The sequence below is a fragment of the Haliotis rufescens genome, unplaced genomic scaffold (assembly GCF_023055435.1).
Source record: "Haliotis rufescens isolate VD_foot unplaced genomic scaffold, xgHalRufe1.0.p SCAF_13, whole genome shotgun sequence".
NCBI lineage: Eukaryota > Metazoa > Mollusca > Gastropoda > Lepetellida > Haliotidae > Haliotis > Haliotis rufescens.
This window is the reverse complement of record NW_025963813.1, coordinates 7,462,530-7,483,869: the sequence shown is the minus strand read 5'-3', so window position 1 is coordinate 7,483,869 and position 21,340 is coordinate 7,462,530. Positions and strand designations below refer to the sequence as shown.

Sequence of the window (21,340 nt, the reverse complement as noted above, 5' to 3'; positions counted from 1 at the left end):
ACTGTTTTATTGTGAAACCTCGTTAGTGCGGACCTCGATAATCTCCATGTTCAGCTTTTGGACAATAATAGAGACATCATGACACTGATTCGATAATCTGGACAATTTTTACTCTGGACGGTGTAGTCCGGTTTAAATACATCTCACCGTATACGGATTTAAGAAACTGGAATAGATTTTCGTTCCAGAAATTGAGAAATATTCATTTCCTAAACGTGACAGTGACGGAATCGTACAGCGCACTTTGTTTTTTAACAGAATTATTATGATTATGGAATGTGTTTTATAGGTTTTAATTTAAAGGTATCTTAGTTAAGAACAGAATACGTGAGAAGGCAATGAGTGTGGCTTAACGCCGCTTTGAACAAAATTTCCAGGTTCACCATTATTATTGTTCAAGGTTAGTCAGCACCATACCCGTGCTCCTGGATGTCACCAAAGTGTAAACGTCTAAGACCTAGATCACTCTGGGCTTTCCCCCCACATCAACCTGCCACGTCGTGAAAAACTGAAGTACTGTTCAAAGCAGCAAGGCGGTCGGGTAGCCTAGTGGTTAAAGCGTTCGCACGTCACGCCGATGACCCGGGTTCGATTCCCGACATGGGTACAATGTGTGACGCCAATCTCTGGTGTCCCCCGCCGTGATATTGCTGGAATATTGCTAAAAGCGGCGTAAAACCAAACTCACTCACTCACTCACTCAAAGCAGCGTTGAACCAAACTCACTCACTAACCCCAATCCAATCCAATGTCATGAGTCAGTGACGCAAACAACCTCAATTTTGTTACCCTTCCGACATCGGCGAGGTACTGATGATTACATGCGCGTTCAGCCCCAGAACTCATAAGACTTGACAATTGTTGTGGAAATGGAGCTAACTGAGGGGGTGAATTGAGAAGGAGTGTGTGACAAATACGGGTAAAACACGAAGTGGCAATAAAATGAGGTATTGTTCGAGAAGCATGTGTTTCTTCACACCCGTCTGTGTCCGTGAAAGGAGAGCAGACTCAGCAGAGTGGGCACACCTTACGCCAATAAATAATCAATAACACTCATCCGAGCAGAAACCACAGAGGTCAAAGCAATCTAATATTTACTTAATTTCGTTCCAGAATAGTTGGGATTACCAGCAGTCCTATTTTTGTACAACTGTTCCGGAGATTATAACCTGACAATTACAGTAATAAGAGTGGGGTCTGACTTTTCATGCTTTAGCTGCGACGCAAAATATATATGACTCGTATGGATACTCAATTACTGTCGTAGTAAAATCCCCAAATCGTCGCTAGCTAATAAAGGTCTATTCTTTCACATTTCTACCTGAAAACAAACCACTCCCAAACACCTGACTGCAAATCTCAGTGAGTAGCTAAATAACCGGATAACTTAACATTCCAATAACCGAACTCCGCACGCACATATCTCCCACGTTCTAATACAGCGATGATAATTATTGTCCCACACGCTGTCGTCTGCGCTCTTTCATAGGCAGACGACACTTTGTGATTGGAAGAGAGGCCGTCAGAGAGCGTGCAGCGCGTGGTCATCTACTCTTCAGGATTGTAGAACCATTTCCTCAACCAAACGGTATTCTCGTCTGTCATGTCGTCTGCTCATGTTCTTTTGTTGGTCCTTCTAGCGGTATTACACGTGATTGCCCAGGTAAGTGTTCCCGTTGACCATATTCTTATTATAACTTGTATACAAATGGTGATAGATTAAACACGTATGACATTATAGGGAAGAACAGTTTTGGATGTCAACTCCTTTATTAAAAGGAACACAACGTTTCGTCAGGTGATGAAGGAGTAAGCATATACTCCAAAACGTTGTGTTCCTCATAATAAAGAAGTTGACATCCATAAATTCTCTTCCTTTTGTGTATCACTTCTAAATGCCTTTCAAGGACTTGACGTATGACATTGTTCGTTTTAGTTTACTTTTAAAGAAACAGTTATATCTCTCGCACAAAGGTTGCTTGATCAGGGTTTCAGTGTTCAAGACCTAAGCAAGACTTTCGAAAATTGTTGTGTGGTAGGCTTGTGGACAAAATGATATCCGATGACATGCCTATTTTCACTTGTACCGTGTTCTCGTGTTTGTTGAGGTGAACACTTGACTTGCCTTTATGTGTGTTTGGGACGGGTGTCATCGGTGGGGCAGGAAACGTTCTCCTCCTCGCAAACACCTTGCACCTGGAATCTTCACTTATTGATAATGATTCATAAACACGTGCTAATGATACAGTCGGAATCCTAAAACTGGCTCTGCTTTAAGAAGTGTTTTGTATGATTATTGAAATAATTTTGTCGCTATTAATTAAGTAAATACTTCGATGGTATGTCTTCATATCCATCTACCAATCGTGAATTATTTGCAGTGGTCTTGCATTTGTATGCTATTTTGTTTTTAAGAAAATGCAACCAATTCCCCCACCCCCAAATTAAGCAATTAATTCGATGGGATGTTTTCACTAAGAATAACCATCTACCAATCGTGACATTATTTTGTCCCCCCACCCCAAGAATTTCAACAACTAACTCTCAGCTATGGTGTTGTTTCTGGACAAATGACTTGGCTGGGTCTAGCTTGATATTCTTGTTCATACAAATATCCTTGCAAAGTTATTAACTGAGAATTACATGCAACTCAACGGGACATTGTTACCGAAACGGCCGTTCCTTCCATCTCTTTGTTTTGTGAAATATTGCAGTTGCATCAAGACCTTGTAACACTTCTAACATAAACGCCCACCTCATAACACGCGAACCTAATACCAGAAACAGCCATGGTGTCGCCCTCTGTTCTAAGATGTGTAACCTCTGAATAATCGTTCTATTAGAAGTTTGCGTGCGTCCACTGCATTAAAGTATGTAAGACGTTCACTTATATGACGAGAAACCTCCGAGCACACAAATCAGAGGTATTTTTCTTAAAGAAAGGACCGCAATGCTAATGCAATCAGACAAGCAATATCCGAAACTCTGATTGATAACCAGTGGTTGTCTTATTATTTCGCCACGGTTGTATAACTTAACGACCCCTGTTGGGATTTCTGTCCAAAGTGCCCCAGTCATCGCTGCGAGATCATTATATTCAGAAACATATGAAACTACAGGTTTAAAGGGGGCAGGCTTTAGCAAATGGGCAGGCCAAGCAAATTGGTTCAAGTCATTCAAATACCTCTTAGTTGTGTCTGCAGGCACATATGTATGGTGCGTCCATGGACAATGCCCAGTTGCACATGACACTTATTAAAGTGCCGAGACTAAGTCTTCAAATGGACTTCAGAATCTGGATCAGAGTCCCCCTTTAAGATGAAATTTGGATCAAGTGGAGTCCGGGTTTGAAATGGTTCCCAGCAACCCATGCTTGTCGTTGGAGGCGACTAATAGGATCGGGTGTTCAGGCTGGTGACTTGAAAGTGATTCGTTAGCATGCTTATGCTATGGTCGGAATCCTACAATGCACTCCGCTTTTAATGGAGATTTCTTATGATCATGGAAATATTTTTTGTTGCTTGTTTAATCATTACGAACATTATGACCTTTACTCAAACATCACGCTTAAGGTTAACCCTTCGGGGCCATAGCTCTCTGTTGCTTGTGGAAATCGGTTACTACTATAATATATTGGTGCTCAGGCTCGGTGTCTTAGTTGATAAAGTGTCATCCGACCCCGACGGCGTGGGACGTGGGACGTTGCCGACAATGAAGAATGTCACATCTACTTGCTCAACACCTGGATTATTGGACATTGTCCAGTTTCCACGTGGAACTTCTTCATGTATGATGGCCCCCAACCTCGTAGAAGGATACCGTAAACGCCTCATCAAGAATGCTGGAAAATCCCATCCAAACATTTTTGTAGTTGTTCAGCTGTCCATCCATGAAGACGCGTCAGCCCTTGTCCAGATTGTTCAACTGGAGTCGACAGTCGCATTGAGAGGTTGGGACTTGAGTATGTCATGTGTCATTGAATCTTAGTTTCGTTCTTGGGTGCAATAGGCCATGGTGGACAGTATGTACCGATGGACTCTGAACTATGTTATTATTACACGCAACTGTGAGATTGTGATCGCAATAAAAATTATTTACAGACCGCCGTCAAATAGCTGGAATATTGCTGAGTGCGGCGTTAAACAACAAACAAACAGTAAAACCCACGAGCACGGGTATGGTGCTGACAAACCTAGAAACTTTGATGATGTCAGTCGCTGGATTGTCTAGTCCAGGTTGGATTATTTACAGACCACCGTCATAAAGCTGGAATATTGCTGAGTGCGGCTTTAAACAACAATCAGACAAGGAAAAGTCAAACACACAATACCTGTTTCATAAAAAAATAAAAGTAGAGTGAGGCGTTAAACAACAAACAAACAATAAAATGTTTACTATGTTTTATCAACATGTATGTCATTATTTTTTGGACAGCAGACAAGCCTGTTAGACAACCAGTTGAATGGTTGAGTTATTGTGTTCAATGAGCCAATTAACGAAGCGTCTTATGAGCTGGGGGTTATCTCATAGAACAGCACAGCCTGACGGGGAATACAGGTTCTCAATAATGTCTTGGAACAACAGAGGGCTTGAGGGACGGGAGCTACAGGGTTGGAGCCCAATACTTCACCATCGAATAAACAGTTCTTGTTTGTTTAGTTTTCGGCCACCATCAAACATGAGTGTTTACTTTCTTTTGTCCCGCAGTTGATATGAAAATTGTAAAATTAATAATCGAGTCTGGGCCCGACAAACCATTATGGGTAGCACATTTGACCTCACGTGTTCGGTGACTTTTAAACAGGGCTGGTAATGTTTTGAGAACGTTTGTATTTTTTGGGGTGAAATCCAGTTTTCAAGTGTATACTCTCTTTTGCACGGGGGGTTATATTGAATATTGCTGTGTGCAGCCTTAAACAAACAAACAAAACAAAAAACTACAACCACATCGCCTCGCTGACAGCCTGGGCACGCACAAGTGATTATTACTAATGATGTAAAAATGAATAATACAGTTAACTGAACTTATAATTAAATGAAGTAGAGCAAGAGCGAAGTGTAGTTTCGTATCGAAATCTAGACATGAAACAATGTGAGTGAGTGAGTTGGGTTTAACTATCAACTCCTGGTTTGTCTGTGCCAGACTCGACTTTGAATATCTCGCGCGGAGGGCCACCAGAAACATGTCAGGAGGCAATATCCGTTTCACCCCATATTAGGCAACATGTGAAAGTAACTGGTGTGCAAATAGACGAACTATTTTCAATATGGCTGACCTGAATGGAAACAATAACAGTTATGTTTACCTGAAACGCTATAGTTTTGTTAAATTTATTTCTAAGGATTCATCGATTTTGAAAGCGGCCAGTAAATGTGTTGTGGGCTTGTGATGTAAGGCTCCACATCTCTCTGTTCAGTTGAGTCCCTTGGCCGTGTCAGGATTCGATGTTTGTAGTTCAAATGGCGGATTCGCCCCGATAATGATGTTATGTCCGTCGGTACCAATCCTCACTGGTTTCATGAAAGTGCTAAACATTCTACGACCTGATGTATATTTAATTTCCTCCCATTTTATTCAGGCCGTGATATACTGCTCAAAAGAAGTTAAAGAACACCCGAATCACGACAGCTCAACTTTTGTGATATGAAAGAATACTACAAAAGTGATATTTTGTTATATAAATAAAATATAACTGAACGTAAAATGTGGAGTCAAGCCCACCTTACTAATTGTTACAGTCATTTAAAAGTGCTCCTCCTACTCCTATTACTATGGGGATCTTCAGCAACCCATGTGCTTGCCGTAAAAGGGGACTATGCTTGTCGTAAGAGGCGACTAACGGGATCGGGTGGTCAGGCTCGCTGACTTGGTTGATGCACATCATCGATCCCAATTGCGTGGATCGACGCTCACGATAATCACTGGATTGTCTGCTCAAGACTCGATTAGTTACAGACCGCGGTCATATATTGAATTTTGCTGAGAGCGGCTAAACAACAAACAAACCAAACCAACTACTACGGAGATCGCAGCGGCTAAACAACAAACAAACCAAACCAACTACTACGGAGATCGCAGTATGTTTCTCGTGGGGAGCCATGTTAGAATAGGTCATCAGCACTAGAATAGATTGTTTCGGGTGGTGAGGCTCTGTTACAAGGTTAATTTCTATGTCCCATTACCTGGACGGAGTTTGCTCAAAACAGTACTTGTTTGTTGATAATAAATAGATCATTTACAGGCCACCGTAATATGTATTACCGGACAAAAGAAAGCTATACCAATGCTTGATGGTGGCTAAAAATGAAATGAAACAAGAAATAGTTATTCGATGGTGATGTATTTGATACGGGTATCACATTTATGTTTTGGACATTATGTTTGCAGTGTTTCGGCGACTGTTTTAATCCTAGAAGGTTTTGAGAACATTTGTACTTTTTTGGTTAAATCTAGTATACTTTCATTTGCCGGGCAGTTCAGCTTGATGTTAATAAGCTGCGGCGTAAAACAACAAGCAACGAAATCGTGAATGTTTCTTTCCGCATGAACGTCTTAATGACTTATTCCAATGCCACACCAGATTGAGTACAGTTTCGAGATTTTCTGTCATGGAATCAATTTCCCATGCCCACGTGGCATTGAAAGCTGCCTTGTGCTGTTTGTCTGAATTAACGAAACAAAGATATTCCCAAAGGTTTCTCGTTGTAAATCTGTACAGACATGATAAAGAAGGGCGCCTATTTACTGTGGCAGAGAGTACGTTCAACTGTGTAGAGCTCAATATCTCAAGCCTCGGTGGATCTGAGCAGATTGTCTAAAGTCTTTGTAGATCTCAGAAGATTGTCGTTACGTCTTCGTGGATCTCAGCAGATTGTAGTTATGTCTTGGTGGATCTCAGCAGATTGTAGTTATGTCTTGGTGGATCTCAACATATTGTCGTTATGTCTTCGTGGATCTCAACATATTGTCGTTATGTCTTCGTGGATCTCAACATATTATCGTTACGTCTGGATGGATCTTAGCAGATTGTCGCTACGTCTGGATGGATCTTAGCAGATTGTCGCTACGTCTGGATGGATCTTAGCAGATTATCGTTACGTCTTGGTGAATCTCAGCAGACTGTCGTTACCTCTAGATTGATCTTAGCAGATTGTCGTTACGCCTTGGTTGATCTCAGCAGATTGTCGTTACGTCTTGGTGGATCTCAACAGACTTTCGTTACGTCTTGGTGGATCTCAACACATTGTCGTTACGTCTTGGTGGATCTCAGCAGATTGTCGTTACGTCTTGGTGGATCTCAGCAGATTGTCGTTACGTCTTGGTGGATCTCAACAGACTTTCGTTACGTCTTGGTGGATCTCAACACATTGTCGCTACGTCTTGATGGATCTCAGCAGATTGTCGTTACGCCTTGGTTGATCTCAGCAGATTGTTGTTACGTCTTATTGGATCTCGGCGTATTGTCGTTCCGTCTTGATACATCTCAACATATTGTCGTTACGTCTTGGTGAGTCTAAACAGATTGCCATTACATCTTGGTGGATCTCAGCGGATTTTCGTTACGCCTTGGCAAATGTAAGCAGATTGTCGTAGCGTCTTGGTGGATCTCAGGAGATTGTCGTTTCATCTTGGTGTTTCTCAGGAGATTGTCGTTACGTCTTGGTGGATATAAGCAGATTGTCGTTACTTCTTTCGGGTCTCAGCGGACTGTCGTTAAGGTCTTGGAGGATCTGAGTGGATTGAAGGTCTCTGTGGATCTGAGTGGATTGACGTTAAGGTCCCAAAGGATCTGATTGGAATGTCGTTAAGTTGTTGGTGTCTATTGTCCATTGGAGTCGCTTGTAAAAAAACGAATGCTTGTGAATTTAGTGGATTTTCGTTAATGTGTCAGTGGATCTGGTTGACTGTTGTGAAGGTCTTGGTGAATCTGAGTTGATTGCCGTTAATTTTTCGGTGGATCCGAATGGATTGTCGTTTAGTGTCGATTATCGGAATATTCTGTGGATTGTCGTTAAGGTGTTGGTGGTTTAAGTGGATTGTCGTTAGGTTCTCGATGGATCTGAGTCGTTTGTTAAAATGTCTGTTGATTTAGTGAATTGAAGCTTTGGTCTCGGTTTATCTGAGTGGATTGTCGTTAAGGTCTCGGTCGATCTGAGTGGATTGTCGTTAAGGTCTCGGTCGATCTGAGTGGATTGTCGTTAAGGTCTCGATCGATCTGAGTGGATTGTCGTTAAGGTCTCGGTCGATCTGAGTGGATTGTCGTTAAGGTCTCGGTCGATCTGAGTGGATTGTCGTTAAGGTCTCGGTCGATCTGAGTGGACTGTCGTTAAGGTCTCGGTCGATCTGAGTGGATTGTCGTTAAGGTCTCGATCGATCTGAGTGGATTGTCGTTAAGGTCTCGGTCGATCTGAGTGGATTGTCGTTAAGGTCCCTTTGAATCTACACACTCTGCTACAGATACATGTCCAGACATGATGATTGTGAACAGGGGGTGGCTGGTTGAGACGGTGCAGTATACAAATCTGAGATAGGGGGGCATGATCCTATAAGGATACTCTCACTGTGTATTTAGAGCATCTATTTAAGTTTATTACTTTTGAAAAAAATACTTTTTCCCGTTAAATCGTCTACCAATTATTTTTCAGTTATCAAATGGTCGCTGTCTACGGTCTTTCCACCTCAAACATAAAACATAGGACAGTTTTTGGGTCACCGGTGAAAGAGTTCCGGGTTCGATACTGCCAATGTATAAAGCCCATGATATGGCTAAAACAGTAAAGACACAACGAAAACCTAATTCTCCTACCCACCGAAGTAGGGGCGGTCGGGTAGCCTAGTGGTTAAAGCGTTCGCTCGTCACGCCGAAGACCAATGGGTACAATGTGTGAAGCCCATTTCTGGTGTCCCCCGCCGTGATATTGCTGGAATATTGCTAAAAGCGGCGTAAAACCGCACTCACTCACTCACCGAAGTTATGTATGCTTATTCCCAACATCAGTTATGTAAATAAACACAAACTCGTTACATGACGTCCGACCGAATCTGCCTCTGCAATGCTTTGAACAAACCCCTTTTTTCTCAGCACGATCACGTCTAAACATATGCATTCCGTTCCTCTAACCCAGGATATTGATATCTTTGAATTGTAAACCAAGTTCCATTCGGTGTCTGTTTCTAAGTGATAAGAGCCTAATATGTGAATGCTCATGAGTGCGTTGGCCTGGACAGCGATCCTAGAATCGAAGCAATCTAACGGTAACACATCGCCTGAGGGCGTTTGTCCGTGATTACGGCTTTGAAGTAGTTTGAAAGATCCTCCTTGATTTTATTTCAAATAACTGATGTCTGATTCAAAGTAACGTTTACATGAAATGAGATTCTAACTGTAAGAATTAAGCAAGGTTCCAAGTCAATCTTGCGAACGCTTGAAGCGATTCGGTATTATGTTATTTCAACATATTGATCAGGAAGCAAAACCTGGAATAAATAATAATAAAAATAATACGATAAAAATTGGAAAGTACGGGGTTTTCACGAGGGTGAAAAGCGATGCCTCTTGGGCCCCTCATTTGTAGTTCCTTGGAATAAGGATTCTTTTCCAAAACCGACGTGTTCTAATTCGATCCTATTCACTATATTTTAGTTTTAATCAATATTAATCGAATTTTGAATAAGAATAATCCTACACACTTGTCACCAGGGCGGTACGAAAAAATCCGATATTTATGTTTGTGGTGTTCTTTCACCATGATAATAACAAAAATGGCTATAAATAGCATATCAATATCATGACATACAATGTGTGCCTGAAGAGATGGTATTTACTTGTCTCCGGGGCCAGGGCCTTCACGTTGTACCAGCATGCCCTCTTCTGTTCCATGACCTTTACACGGAGTTTTCACTCCTCCTCACTCACTGGCACAGACCTTAATAGAAATTGGGTGAGTGGTGGGTTCTTCTTGTAGAGAAGGACATCTACTGCCATCGCTGATTTCAGTGATCCAATAAGTTTCGCCCGTGTTTTGTTAGGATGAAGGGTTTTAGACCCTGATGTAGATCGTGTTTTGAGAAACTGATCAGTTGCAAAGAGTTCCTGGTGTTATCACCGATTTTCAGTGATCGACTCAAATAATTTTCACTGCTGTTTTGACTTTACTCCCAATGGAATCTGTTTCGACGGAGAGTCGAGACGGGTTATTCTCTGACATTTACGTTAAACGGTCACATGGCTGTATACAACGCCCGGGGGTCAAGGCCATGTTCTCCTTGTCCGGTTTCAAACAGTCATAAATATAGGACAGTCAGGGGGGACTGGACCAAAGTAACTATTTATTCAGTTTCTACTTAACGAGCGTCGACTGTATAATTAAATCATGGTGTTAGGTCCCATAAATTTAGTTGTCGTTGTCTTCTAATCGATGGAAGAGCCAATTGAATGTGACGTCTCGGTAACGTCGCAATTGACTATGAAGCGCTCTGCATTAAATCTCTGTTAAATGTTTCTGAGTGATACAAAGTCAAGTCATTGGGGATCTGTTCTTGTTTCTGATCAATATACACCGCTTCATCTGTGGTAAATGTATCAGAAGGGACCTCTGCTTGCGACATCTACATGATGATTCACAGCTGGGCGCAACGGGAGTACATAAATGGTAACATATAGGGTTATCTTCACAGATCTCAATGATGAGTGAGTGAGATAATATTTAACGTCACATCGGCAGTATTTCAGCCATATCATGACGAGTATTTCATGATGACTGGTGGGACATAAAATAAAAATGGCAACATCTTGGGTTAAACGCCACAGACCTCGAACTCGAGGAAAACCAGACACTCGTGACAATGATAGTTCCAGATGGGATGCAATACAAATACATAGATTGCAACATTCAGGGTTGATCATCACAGAACTCGAGTTCGAGTAAAACCAGATACTCTTGACATTTCACAGATGGAATGCATAGCGAAAGACAAAAAACAACAGTGAACATATGGGTTTTATCGTGAGAGTAAAACCGGTAAAACCATCAAGCCAATAAAACCATCAAGCCATATAACACTTGTAATGACTCCCTATAAAGGATTTCATGTTTAATGGAAATGGATTTTCTATCCTTTTGGCCATAATTCCCTTTTGTATGGCGTACTAAGTATTGTTCTATTGTCTGCAAGCCCCGATCGATTAGACGAAATAAGCGCTATACAGTATTGTGCCCCAAAGCAGTTGCTTTATTTAGACTATGAAAGTTGTATAGCAGAACCGGTGTGATTGGCTCAGAAACGGCACTGGCTGTCAACGATAAGTAGGCTATCACCTTAAACCAAATATTCTCTCCCTGACGATTTGAGTTATTTTGGATTTTTACATCATATTTTCATTTTGAGAAGACGTGTAAATTATATACATTTTCCACCCGAGGAAATCAGCTTTCAATAAAACGAATTAACTGTTAATATGTCATCGATAACCGTTAAAACATACACTAATATACTATAGAAGTTTAAGTTTCAGCAGATGAAAATACGTCCGTTGGACAAATATGTAAAGCTGACATGATTGCACGATTGATTTCATGAAAAAGAAATGACAGAGTGAGTGAGTGAGTATGGTTTTACGCCGTTTTTTGCAATATTCCAGCAATATCACGGCGGGGGACACAGAAATCACACATTGTACCCATGTCGGGGATCGAGACCGGGTCTTTGGCGTGACGAGCGAACGCTTTAACCACTAGGCTACCCGACCGCCCCGATATTATAGAGAGAACAATACGTTAAACTACAAATGTCATTCCCATTGAACTTAAGGTTAACGTAGGAGGACGGTTATGCGATGGCTGATAATTCCTGGAATCCTGAAAATATATGTCACAGCACGAATGATAACCAAAAAATTGGACAAGCTCCATAATTGCATCACCATACCAGGAGATGATAAGGCTGCAAGAAAACACTTTAAACGGGCACATTTTTCTCAAAATCGAGGAGGGCGATGGGTAGATAGGACATTTCATGACTGAAAACATGAACCTGGAAGAACACTTTTTATTGTTTTCCCTTCCAAGTACACGTGAGTTCACATTAAACTCGACTCATAAGCAGGCCTCAAAGTTGTGACTAAAATGGTCGCCAATGCGACCTAAATTTGAGTTTGTCTACTGTCAAAAATTCAGAGGTAACCATATGACTACCTTGAAAACTATTTTGTGGCGACTAAATTCTATTGCTTCACATCTATAGACAGAAAAATAAATAACAGCAGATCTTGGAAAACACGTCTGCTGATAATTGTACTCGCAAATAATTCCTCCTAAAGTTGACAATGAACCGAAATACATAAATTTAAAAGTAGTTCGTACCTTATTTTAGTTGACAATGCTCAATGGATGAGCTAGGATATACCTATACCATCTAGTAACATAAATTGTATCATTGTAACAAAAATCAAGTACAGTTTCCACTAATATTGTATGCAATTCCAAGACTATTGCTGAAACTTGTACATATCACAATAGTTATTTGATACAAGATAATTTCAAATGTTTTTGGCTACCTACACTACTGGCTTGACTTCTTGACTTTAATACCAGCTACCTGGAAAAAAACTACTTGTAGCCATATGGCAACTTGGTAAAATGTAAACTTTGAGGCCTGATAAGTACAATGTCAGTTGTCAAGAATGTCATTTTTCGGTTAACATGGTATGCTTCATATTGCGCGGAGGGGCGGTCGGGTAGTGGTTAAAGCGTTCGCTTGCATGCCTAAATCCCGGGTTCGATTCCCGACATGGATACAAGGTGTGAAGCCCATTTCTGGTGTCACCTGCTGAAATATTGCTAAAAGCGGCGAAATACCAACTTGATAATTAAAATGACTAATGCGTTGGATTAAAAGTAATGCGTAAAGGTCGCAGAAGCATTTTCCTTTTATCGCCTAACATAGTTGACATTATTGCCTAGGTTATTCTATTCTATTCTATTTCATATTTCTTCAAAACCTTTTTCGGAAAACAAAGGGATCAGGAACACTAATCTTGATGAGGACAATATTGAACATAGGAATGACAGGTTAACGTGTCAGAATCTAACGTCATCAAGAATAGCCTGCGTCATCTGAAGTTACCGCTGAGGCACACACACATTCTTGTAATAGTCTCCCTTTAGATACATGCGTGCAAATGTACATGCAAAGTCTTTCAATGTAGATCATCACGTCAGGCGTTGTTTGATCAAGGCCTCAGTGAAGCTTCCAGATGCTTTATGGCAGACATGTGGGGGAGACAAATAATGTCCGATGAAATTCCCCATTTTGACTTGTACCATGTTCCCGTGTTTTTCAGGTGAAAAATTAACTTGCCTTTGCATGTGTTTGGGACGGGTCCAACAGTCGGGCAAGATACACTGACCTTTTCGATACACCTGGTAGCATCACCATTTGATAGAGATTCATAACTACATCTGATGATATAGTCGGAATCGTACAATCGACTCTGCTTTCGGAAGAGATTTCTTATGAATATGGAAGGGGTTGTTTCGCTTTTATTTACACATTTACCCAGTAGTAAATATTGAACTCCACTTTTCGGCGTGACCTTAAACCACAGGGCGAAACCGAAGTTGTTTTCGATGAAACTCATGGGTCTTCTATAATAATATAAGGTTAAATAACATAATGCCGTCGAACATATCAAGCAATACATTCATCAATAATAATGACATTTAGTCAAAGATCAGCGTGGGTAGATTGCAAATGTTATTAGTGATAGGGGAAATAAGAGGAATCCTATTTGACTTCTTTGTTCTCAGCGATCAGCCATTGATTTGTTCTGTGTATATTCGGAGGTAATCAATATTCCCTACCTACTGATGCAGACATAGATTGCTCAAAGCAGTAAAGAGAGCCAAACGTTCAATTATTACAGTAATTTGCTTCTGACGGTGATTTACAGCAAGATTTTACTGAACGGTAAATCAGTTAAGGTGAGGTGAGGTAAGGTGAGGTGAGGTGAGGTGAGGTGAAATTGGGTTTAACGTCGCGTCCAAGATTATTGCAATTATATAGCGACGTGCATGAGTGCTAGCTCACTGAGAAACCATACCGCAGTTTAACATGAATACCCAACTCAGACAAAGTATACTGTCTCCGAGCCAACCAGTCCTTGTTTTATCCCTCTTATTGCCAAGCACCAGACAGGGTAACAACAAGTACCATCTTTTAACGTCTTTCGGTATTACAAAACCGGAATACGTCCTCACTACGTGTAGTACAATCAGCCACACACTCACGCACGCACGCACGCCTCTATGCGAGTAAATTAATCTTGAACGTCACGTTAACCCCCTTTTCACCTCACCTCTGTTCTAGAGGGTGCAATGATATCGTCTAGCAGTGTTCACTAACATGTGTGGGTAAACCTAATTTAACCTCACGTCACCTCAACCATACCATCATCAAAAGATTGCGTCCCTAGACGTAAAAGGAGTCAGACAGGGGTACCACCGAACACCCCTTCTTTCCCCAAATATTTCTTTAATCTATCCCTTGATATTAGCAGTTCATTTAGGTTTATATGAAGCGTTTATGAGAATATCACTCATCAGTGGCGTGGAGTAGACATTTGACTTGGCAGCTGCAACTGTATTCATGTATTCATTGAAAGGTCAAGACGCGAGGTACCAGTCATTTGTCAGTAATGGCTCTGAGAATAGTTCAAATTTTGACATATTTGTTTAATCATTACGTATGGCTTCACGACACGGTATCCTTGCCGTGACAAAGTTGAAAATGAAAACCAATTGCGGCGTGTTCTCGAAGCAGCACGGCAAATAGAAACTTACTTTGACACATGTATAATAGATAATGATCTGTTTGGAGCGATAGCTTGCGCAAGAATTTCAAACGAGTTGTATCTGTATCAAACCATCGATAATGAATGCTGACTATTTTTGTTTTTCATTTTTTGCATATTAATCAATTTTATTCAGTTTCCTGATTGCTCTCAGCTCCAATTCATCATCAAAGATCTTAGATCGCCTAATGTCGCGCATGACATATTAACAAATCATTATTCAAGATTCCCTCCTTATTGAAATCTCATTATTTTTCAATACTGAGTGAATCAGTGGTGACGCCTGTAAGAAATTGAATCATAATGCGTCTCGTTTGTTTAATGTTGACATTGTTGCGTTTGGAAGAAGAAGTTGGTTGAAAGCGTAGCTTCGTACCCCGACCATATTAGGTGTCGGATCTGAAGCTGTTTTTTTGCCAAAATGTCATTGACCATTTGAACCATCCAGATACTGTGCAATAAATAAAGGTTTATTCGGGGGGGGGGGGGGGGGGGGGAGATTCCGTGTCAGAATTGGTCCAAGGTACCTCAAGAAGACCAATGTACGTACAGTTTACTTTTACAGTGACAGTGCTTTTCTTCTTTTCATGTGCAAGAACAAAACTTTTTCTATTCACGACGCTGCCAATTTAGACCAACTGTTTTTCATACAAATATCTAGAATACGCTGAAGAGTGTCACATACCACGGCTCTGACGTTCATTCAACGTGACCTGCGTATACGGTTACCAGACTTTATCTTTTTATCTTTAGTTTTAACTTTTTTACTTTTCTTTCATTAACCTGTTTATGCACGAACGTGTAAGATAACATACAAAACACGTATTACATCGAGGCATCAATTACCGCCAGACGTCCTAATCCTGTGAAACAATCACGGGAACAGATTGCATAGTTCCAGAATACATATATTGTAATGAACGACATACTCGGGGACGGCGGCGTGCCCTTTTTGTCATGGACTTGACTGGGTTGATTTGATTAAGGGATGAAATAACTGGAAAACATCTTTCATTGGGATGCCATGCTAGGTTATTATTGTATCAGGTATTACATTGGCAGATTATGTAACAAAAAGTTAAATGAGTTTCTGACTCAAAATAGAACATGGTGAGCATCAACGTCAAAATCAATAAATTACACAGTGATGATATCGCTTGAATTGGCTTTATAAGACCATTTTGCAGTGATAGAGTACATTGGTGAGAACTGTCACACGTCATCATCATCATAATCATCATCATCATCATCATCGACATTATTCGTCTTCCCTGATGTTGTTTGGTAAAACATCATACATTACGATGATGTGTAAGAATAGACTTATGAAACTTGTCACCCCTAGTGTAAGGTGCGTGGGGGTAGGACAGAGGGTGTAACCAAGTGTTTAAAGCGTTCGCTGAAAACCTGGGTTCGATTCCCCACACGGCTTCAATGTGTTAATTTCATTACAGGGGGCACGGGTGGCCCAGTCGTCTAAGGCGCCGCGATTCGCTATCCACAGTTGCCTCCCTTGGGCACGCCAGAAACCTTTGATTGTGGGTTCGAATCCCGGTTCGCCCCGATTATGTTTCAAGGTTTTTCAGCACCATACCCGTGCTCGTGGGTTTCACCGAAGTGGTAAACGTCTGAGACCTGCATCACTTCGGGCTTTCCTCCCACATTAAGCTGACACGCCGTGATATAACTGGAATACTGTTAAAAGCGGCGTTAAACCCAACTCACTCACTCACTTGATAGTGCAGGAATATTGCTAAAGGCTAAAAGCTCACTCAGTCACTGCTGGATAATTTGCCCAACGCAACATCAGTGGAAACTGCGTTTATTGCGATGCCAGGCCACACTTGACAACATGGTCTTGTGTAATGCGATGTTACTTTTCCGATCATACTCTTTTGCCTCGTACAACATATTAATAATCAATATTCAAGCTTACCTCCATGACAAACCATATCCGGCGACACATCATCACGACTCAGCTTTCTAACATGAAATTAACTTAATGTGGATACTTTCGTGAAACCTCACGCACATTTGATATGAAATTACCAAATTAAGCGTTGCGAATTGACTACATTTTCAAACAAAGACGTACATTTCCGCCAAGCGCGCTGCAGAGCATACATGTTGGTGGTTAGTCAGTCTGTCTGTCATATGGACGTGTGTCTGGGAATTTCATCACATCAATTATCGGTGTGTAATGAACTTAGTCATCATTGTCCTGTCGTCCACAGCAAGTGCGTTATTGCCTGTCTAATCATTTGAAATTTTACCCCTTTGCAATGTCACTAATGTTGGAATAGTGCTTGTGTAATTGTGTCAGAATAATCGTTGTTTGTGGAAAGAGAGAGAGAGAGAGAGAGAGAGAGAGAGAGAGACAGACAGACAGACAGACACAGAGAGAGAGATAGAGAGAGAGAGGGAAAGAGATATAGATAGAGAGATAGATAGATAGAGAGAGAGAGAGAAAGAGAGAGAGAGACTTTTGTTGATCAAGTATGGCACATTGCAGTCTGTCCGGACAAGAAGCCACACACACACGTGCATGCACGTCGCTTTATAAGTGCAATAATCTTTGTTGCAACGTTAAATCCCCATTTCACCTCACCTCACACCTCCCAATCTATTGTCTGACACTGGGAGAGTACCCCTGTTTGCTGCACGGAATACAACCATTCTGACAATCTGGGTAATGAAGAAGGCTGCAGTGAAGTGGAGTCTTCACATTCTCCGAAGATTTATGGGCGGGTATATATTTATTTTGCGCCAAATTCCACACGAGTCAATGCTCATTGCGCTACAGTATTGCGTTTGTGTAGATGAGGTGTGATCACTCTCACTTGGCTGGATACAGTAACTCACAGACTAAAGAGTTCGTTCGGTTGTCAACGTTGTGAGTTATGATCCAATTGCAAATAAAAGATACAAAAGTTAACCCTTTTCATATGCATTAAAAAATCATATTCAGAAGCAAATTACTGTAATAATTGAACGTCTGGCTCTGCTTTGATCAATCTATGCCTGTATCAGTAGGTAGGGAACACTGATTACCTCCGAATATACATACAACAAATCAATGGCTGAGAACAAAGAAGTCAAATAGGATTCCTCTTATTCTCCCTATCACTAATAACATTTGTGATATACCCACGCTGACCTTTGACTAAATGTCATTATTATTGATGAATGTATTGCTTGATATGTTCGACGGCATTATGTTATTTAACCTTATATTATTATAGAAGACCTAGGAGTTCCGTCTAAGACTACTACGGTTTCGCCCCGTGGTTTAAGGTCACGCCGAGTTCAATATTTACTGCTAGGTAGATGTGCAAATAAAAGCAACACAACCCTTTCCATATTCTAAAGAAATATCTGCCGAAAGCAGAGTCGATTGTACGATGACAACTGTATCATGAACATGTGTTCATGGATCCATCAAATAGTGAGTGAGTGAGTTGGGTGTAACGCCGATTTTAACAGTATTCCAGTTATATCACGGCGTGTCAGCTTAATGTGGGAGGAAAGCCCGAAGTGATGCAGGTCTCAGACGTTTACCATTTCGGTGAAACCCACGAGCACGGGTATGGTGCTGACAAACCTAGAAACATAATCGGGGCGAACCGGGATTCGAACCCACAATCATAGGTTTCTGGCGTGCCCAAGGGACGCAACTGTGCATAGCGAATCGCGGCACCTTAGACGACTGGGCCACCCGTGCCCCACCCCCTTCAAATACTAGTGATGACACCAGGTGCTGTGTGTTCCCCGCGCCGATCTAAATTGGAAGAAGAGTACTCACGAATACCACTTGTACCGTTACCACTGAATAAGTAATGGCGAACCATGAGATGATTCTTATTTCGTAATCAACAGATTCGAGTGATTTCTTCGACTTAGACCAAGTTATGGTTGATATGTAGAGAAATTCTAAACTGCCATGTTTGATTGGTTATCCTAGTTTTGTTTTTGTCCGAGTTGTTTCGCCAATTAACGTCTTCATAACGTTTGTATATTTTTGGTCAAATCCAATTTTCATGTATACTTTCATTTTTCCTGTAGTTCAGATTTGCTTACAGTTTTGCGAAATGGCCTCTATTTGAGCCAGTTTTACTTGTTAAATGAACGTTCAGGATGTCCAGTGAATTCCTGGTTAGAATCATCGTAATGGCTTGACTGAAGAGAACTCTTAAGGTGGCGGTGCTCAGCCAGACACACACATTCAGGTGAGGTGAAATTGGGTTGAACGTCGCGTCCAAGATTATTGCACTTATATAGCGACGTGCATGCACGTGTGTGTGGCTGCTTGTACTAGTCCGGACTGATGCCGATTTATAGTGCTAGCTCACTGAGATACCATGCCGCTGTTTAACATGAATACCCCACTCAGACACAGTATACTGTCTCCGAGCCGACCAGTCCTTTGTTTTGCCCCTTTATGTCGAGCGTCAGACAGGGTAACAACAAGTACCATCTTTTTTTTTCACGTCTTTTTGTATGACGCGGCCGGGGATCGAACCCGTGAACTTCCGCTTCAACCTGAGCTTATGACTTCATTAATTTCAATTAGTTCACCTAGATACTCAATGAGTAAGATGCGAACCTGTTCAACTAGTAACACGTACAGCCATCCGTTATTTTAATATACTTAACTTTAGTACTTAGTCACTCCACCAATACCTGGAAGGGCTGTATCTCCCTTATCACATCAATTGTGTATTGATGTTGGTATTAATCATAATTTGCCAACCCACAAGGCCATTGGTACAAGTACGACATCAATGGCTCTCGTCGGCAACATGACTTTACACACTGGGATAGGTTGTCAGTAAGCAATCGGTAAAGTATGAACAGGTTTGGTGAAGGGAAACTGCCAGTTCGTCGTCAATACTTCACGAGTTTGTGTACATTACGTTCTTACATCACCCGTGAATTCATTCGGCCGCTTTCCGGTGTACTCGCCATATTTAACCAACGACGGTAATGAAGCGACGGTCTAGTCCATCAAGCGGTAGACCGGCGGTCACTCGGGTCAACGAACGTCCACTTTACATCGTACTAACGGCAATGTGACCTGCTTGACGTCCAGTTTACAGCGTACTAACGGCAGTGTGACTAGCTTGACGACCAGTTTACATCGTACTAACGGCAGTGTTACCTGATTGACGTCCAGTTTACATCGTACTAACGGCAATGTGACCTGCTTGACGTCCGGTTTACAGCGTACTAACGGCAATGTGACCTGCTTGACGTCCAGTTTTCAGCGTACTAACGGCATTGTGTCCTGCTTGACGTCCACTTTACATCGTAGTAACGACAATGTGACCTGCTTGACGTCCAGTTTACATCGTACTAACGGCAATGTGACCTGCTTGACGTCCGGTTTACAGCGTACTAACGGCAGTGTTACCTGATTGACGTCCAGTTTACATCGTACTAACGGCAATGTGACCTGCTTGACGTCCAGTTTACATCGTACTAACGGCATTGTGTCCTGCTTGACGTCCACTTTACATCGTAGTAACGACAATGTGACCTGCTTGACGACCAGTTTACATCGTACTAACGGCAATGTTACCTCCTTGACGCCATGTTGAACATATGCCATATGTGATAATTGAGCTTCACATTGCTTCATTGTCTGGCAATGGTGGGGTTCACACAAAGTTCATACATTGAATAAGATCTCATTCTATTAGCTGACATAAAGCAGACCTCGCCTATCGGCTCAACGTAATCACGGGTGAACACAGTGTGTACACACTCGTGAAGTATTGACGATGCTCCCAGTTTACAGAAAGTGATTCCATCAACACAGTGTTTGTTTGTTGTTTAACGCCGCACTCAGCAATATTCCAGCTATATAACGGCGGTCTGTAAATAATCGAGTCTGGACCAGACAATCCAGTGATTGACATCATGAGCATCCGTCCACGCAGTTGGGATACGATGACATGCATCAACCAAGTCAGCGAGCCTTTCAATACAGTTTGGTACGATGGTATTACTAGTCAACCATTTGGCAGCTGAGGTAAACATTTCAAAAGTTGCCATTATCAATTTTGTGTAGCCATTTTGGAGGCTATTTATCTAGCGCCAATACCCTTTTGGATTTCCTTCCTTTTCTTATGGTTGACGTACAGTTCTGTCTTTAAGATGACCTCATGGTTACCATGGCAACAAGTCTAGATGTCTGACATATCGATATACCTAACAGCAATATTTCCTAAATATAACACGTAAATGCCAGAAAATAACCAGTCACGATTATCCGACGAAACAGATTATGTTGGGCGTAGGAGGTAAAATAGCGATGAAAAATATATGAATGGACCTCTGAAAATCAGCGGTGACACCAGGTGTTCGCGAAAAGGGTTAGCATGTCCTGCCCTACTGGTAGCACCTGCCACTCGCACAAGAGCTTCGTTATAACCGGGATACGCTCGTCAAAGGAGACCTGGAACTGGTTAATATTATTCAAAGTATAC

The 21,340-nt window shown here is 41.5% G+C and overlaps 1 protein-coding gene across 1 annotated transcript in view; it reads left to right on the top strand.

The window, feature by feature from the left end:
- The first annotated feature begins 1,446 nt into the window (after positions 1-1,446).
- The window catches only part of LOC124149266, a 44,737-nt gene continuing 24,843 nt past the window's right edge, over positions 1,447-21,340 (top strand). The window contains exon 1 of the mRNA XM_046520728.2: positions 1,447-1,663. Within this exon, the coding sequence (XP_046376684.2) occupies positions 1,604-1,663 (60 nt within the window). The 5' untranslated portion in view covers positions 1,447-1,603. The remainder of the gene's footprint in view (positions 1,664-21,340) is intronic.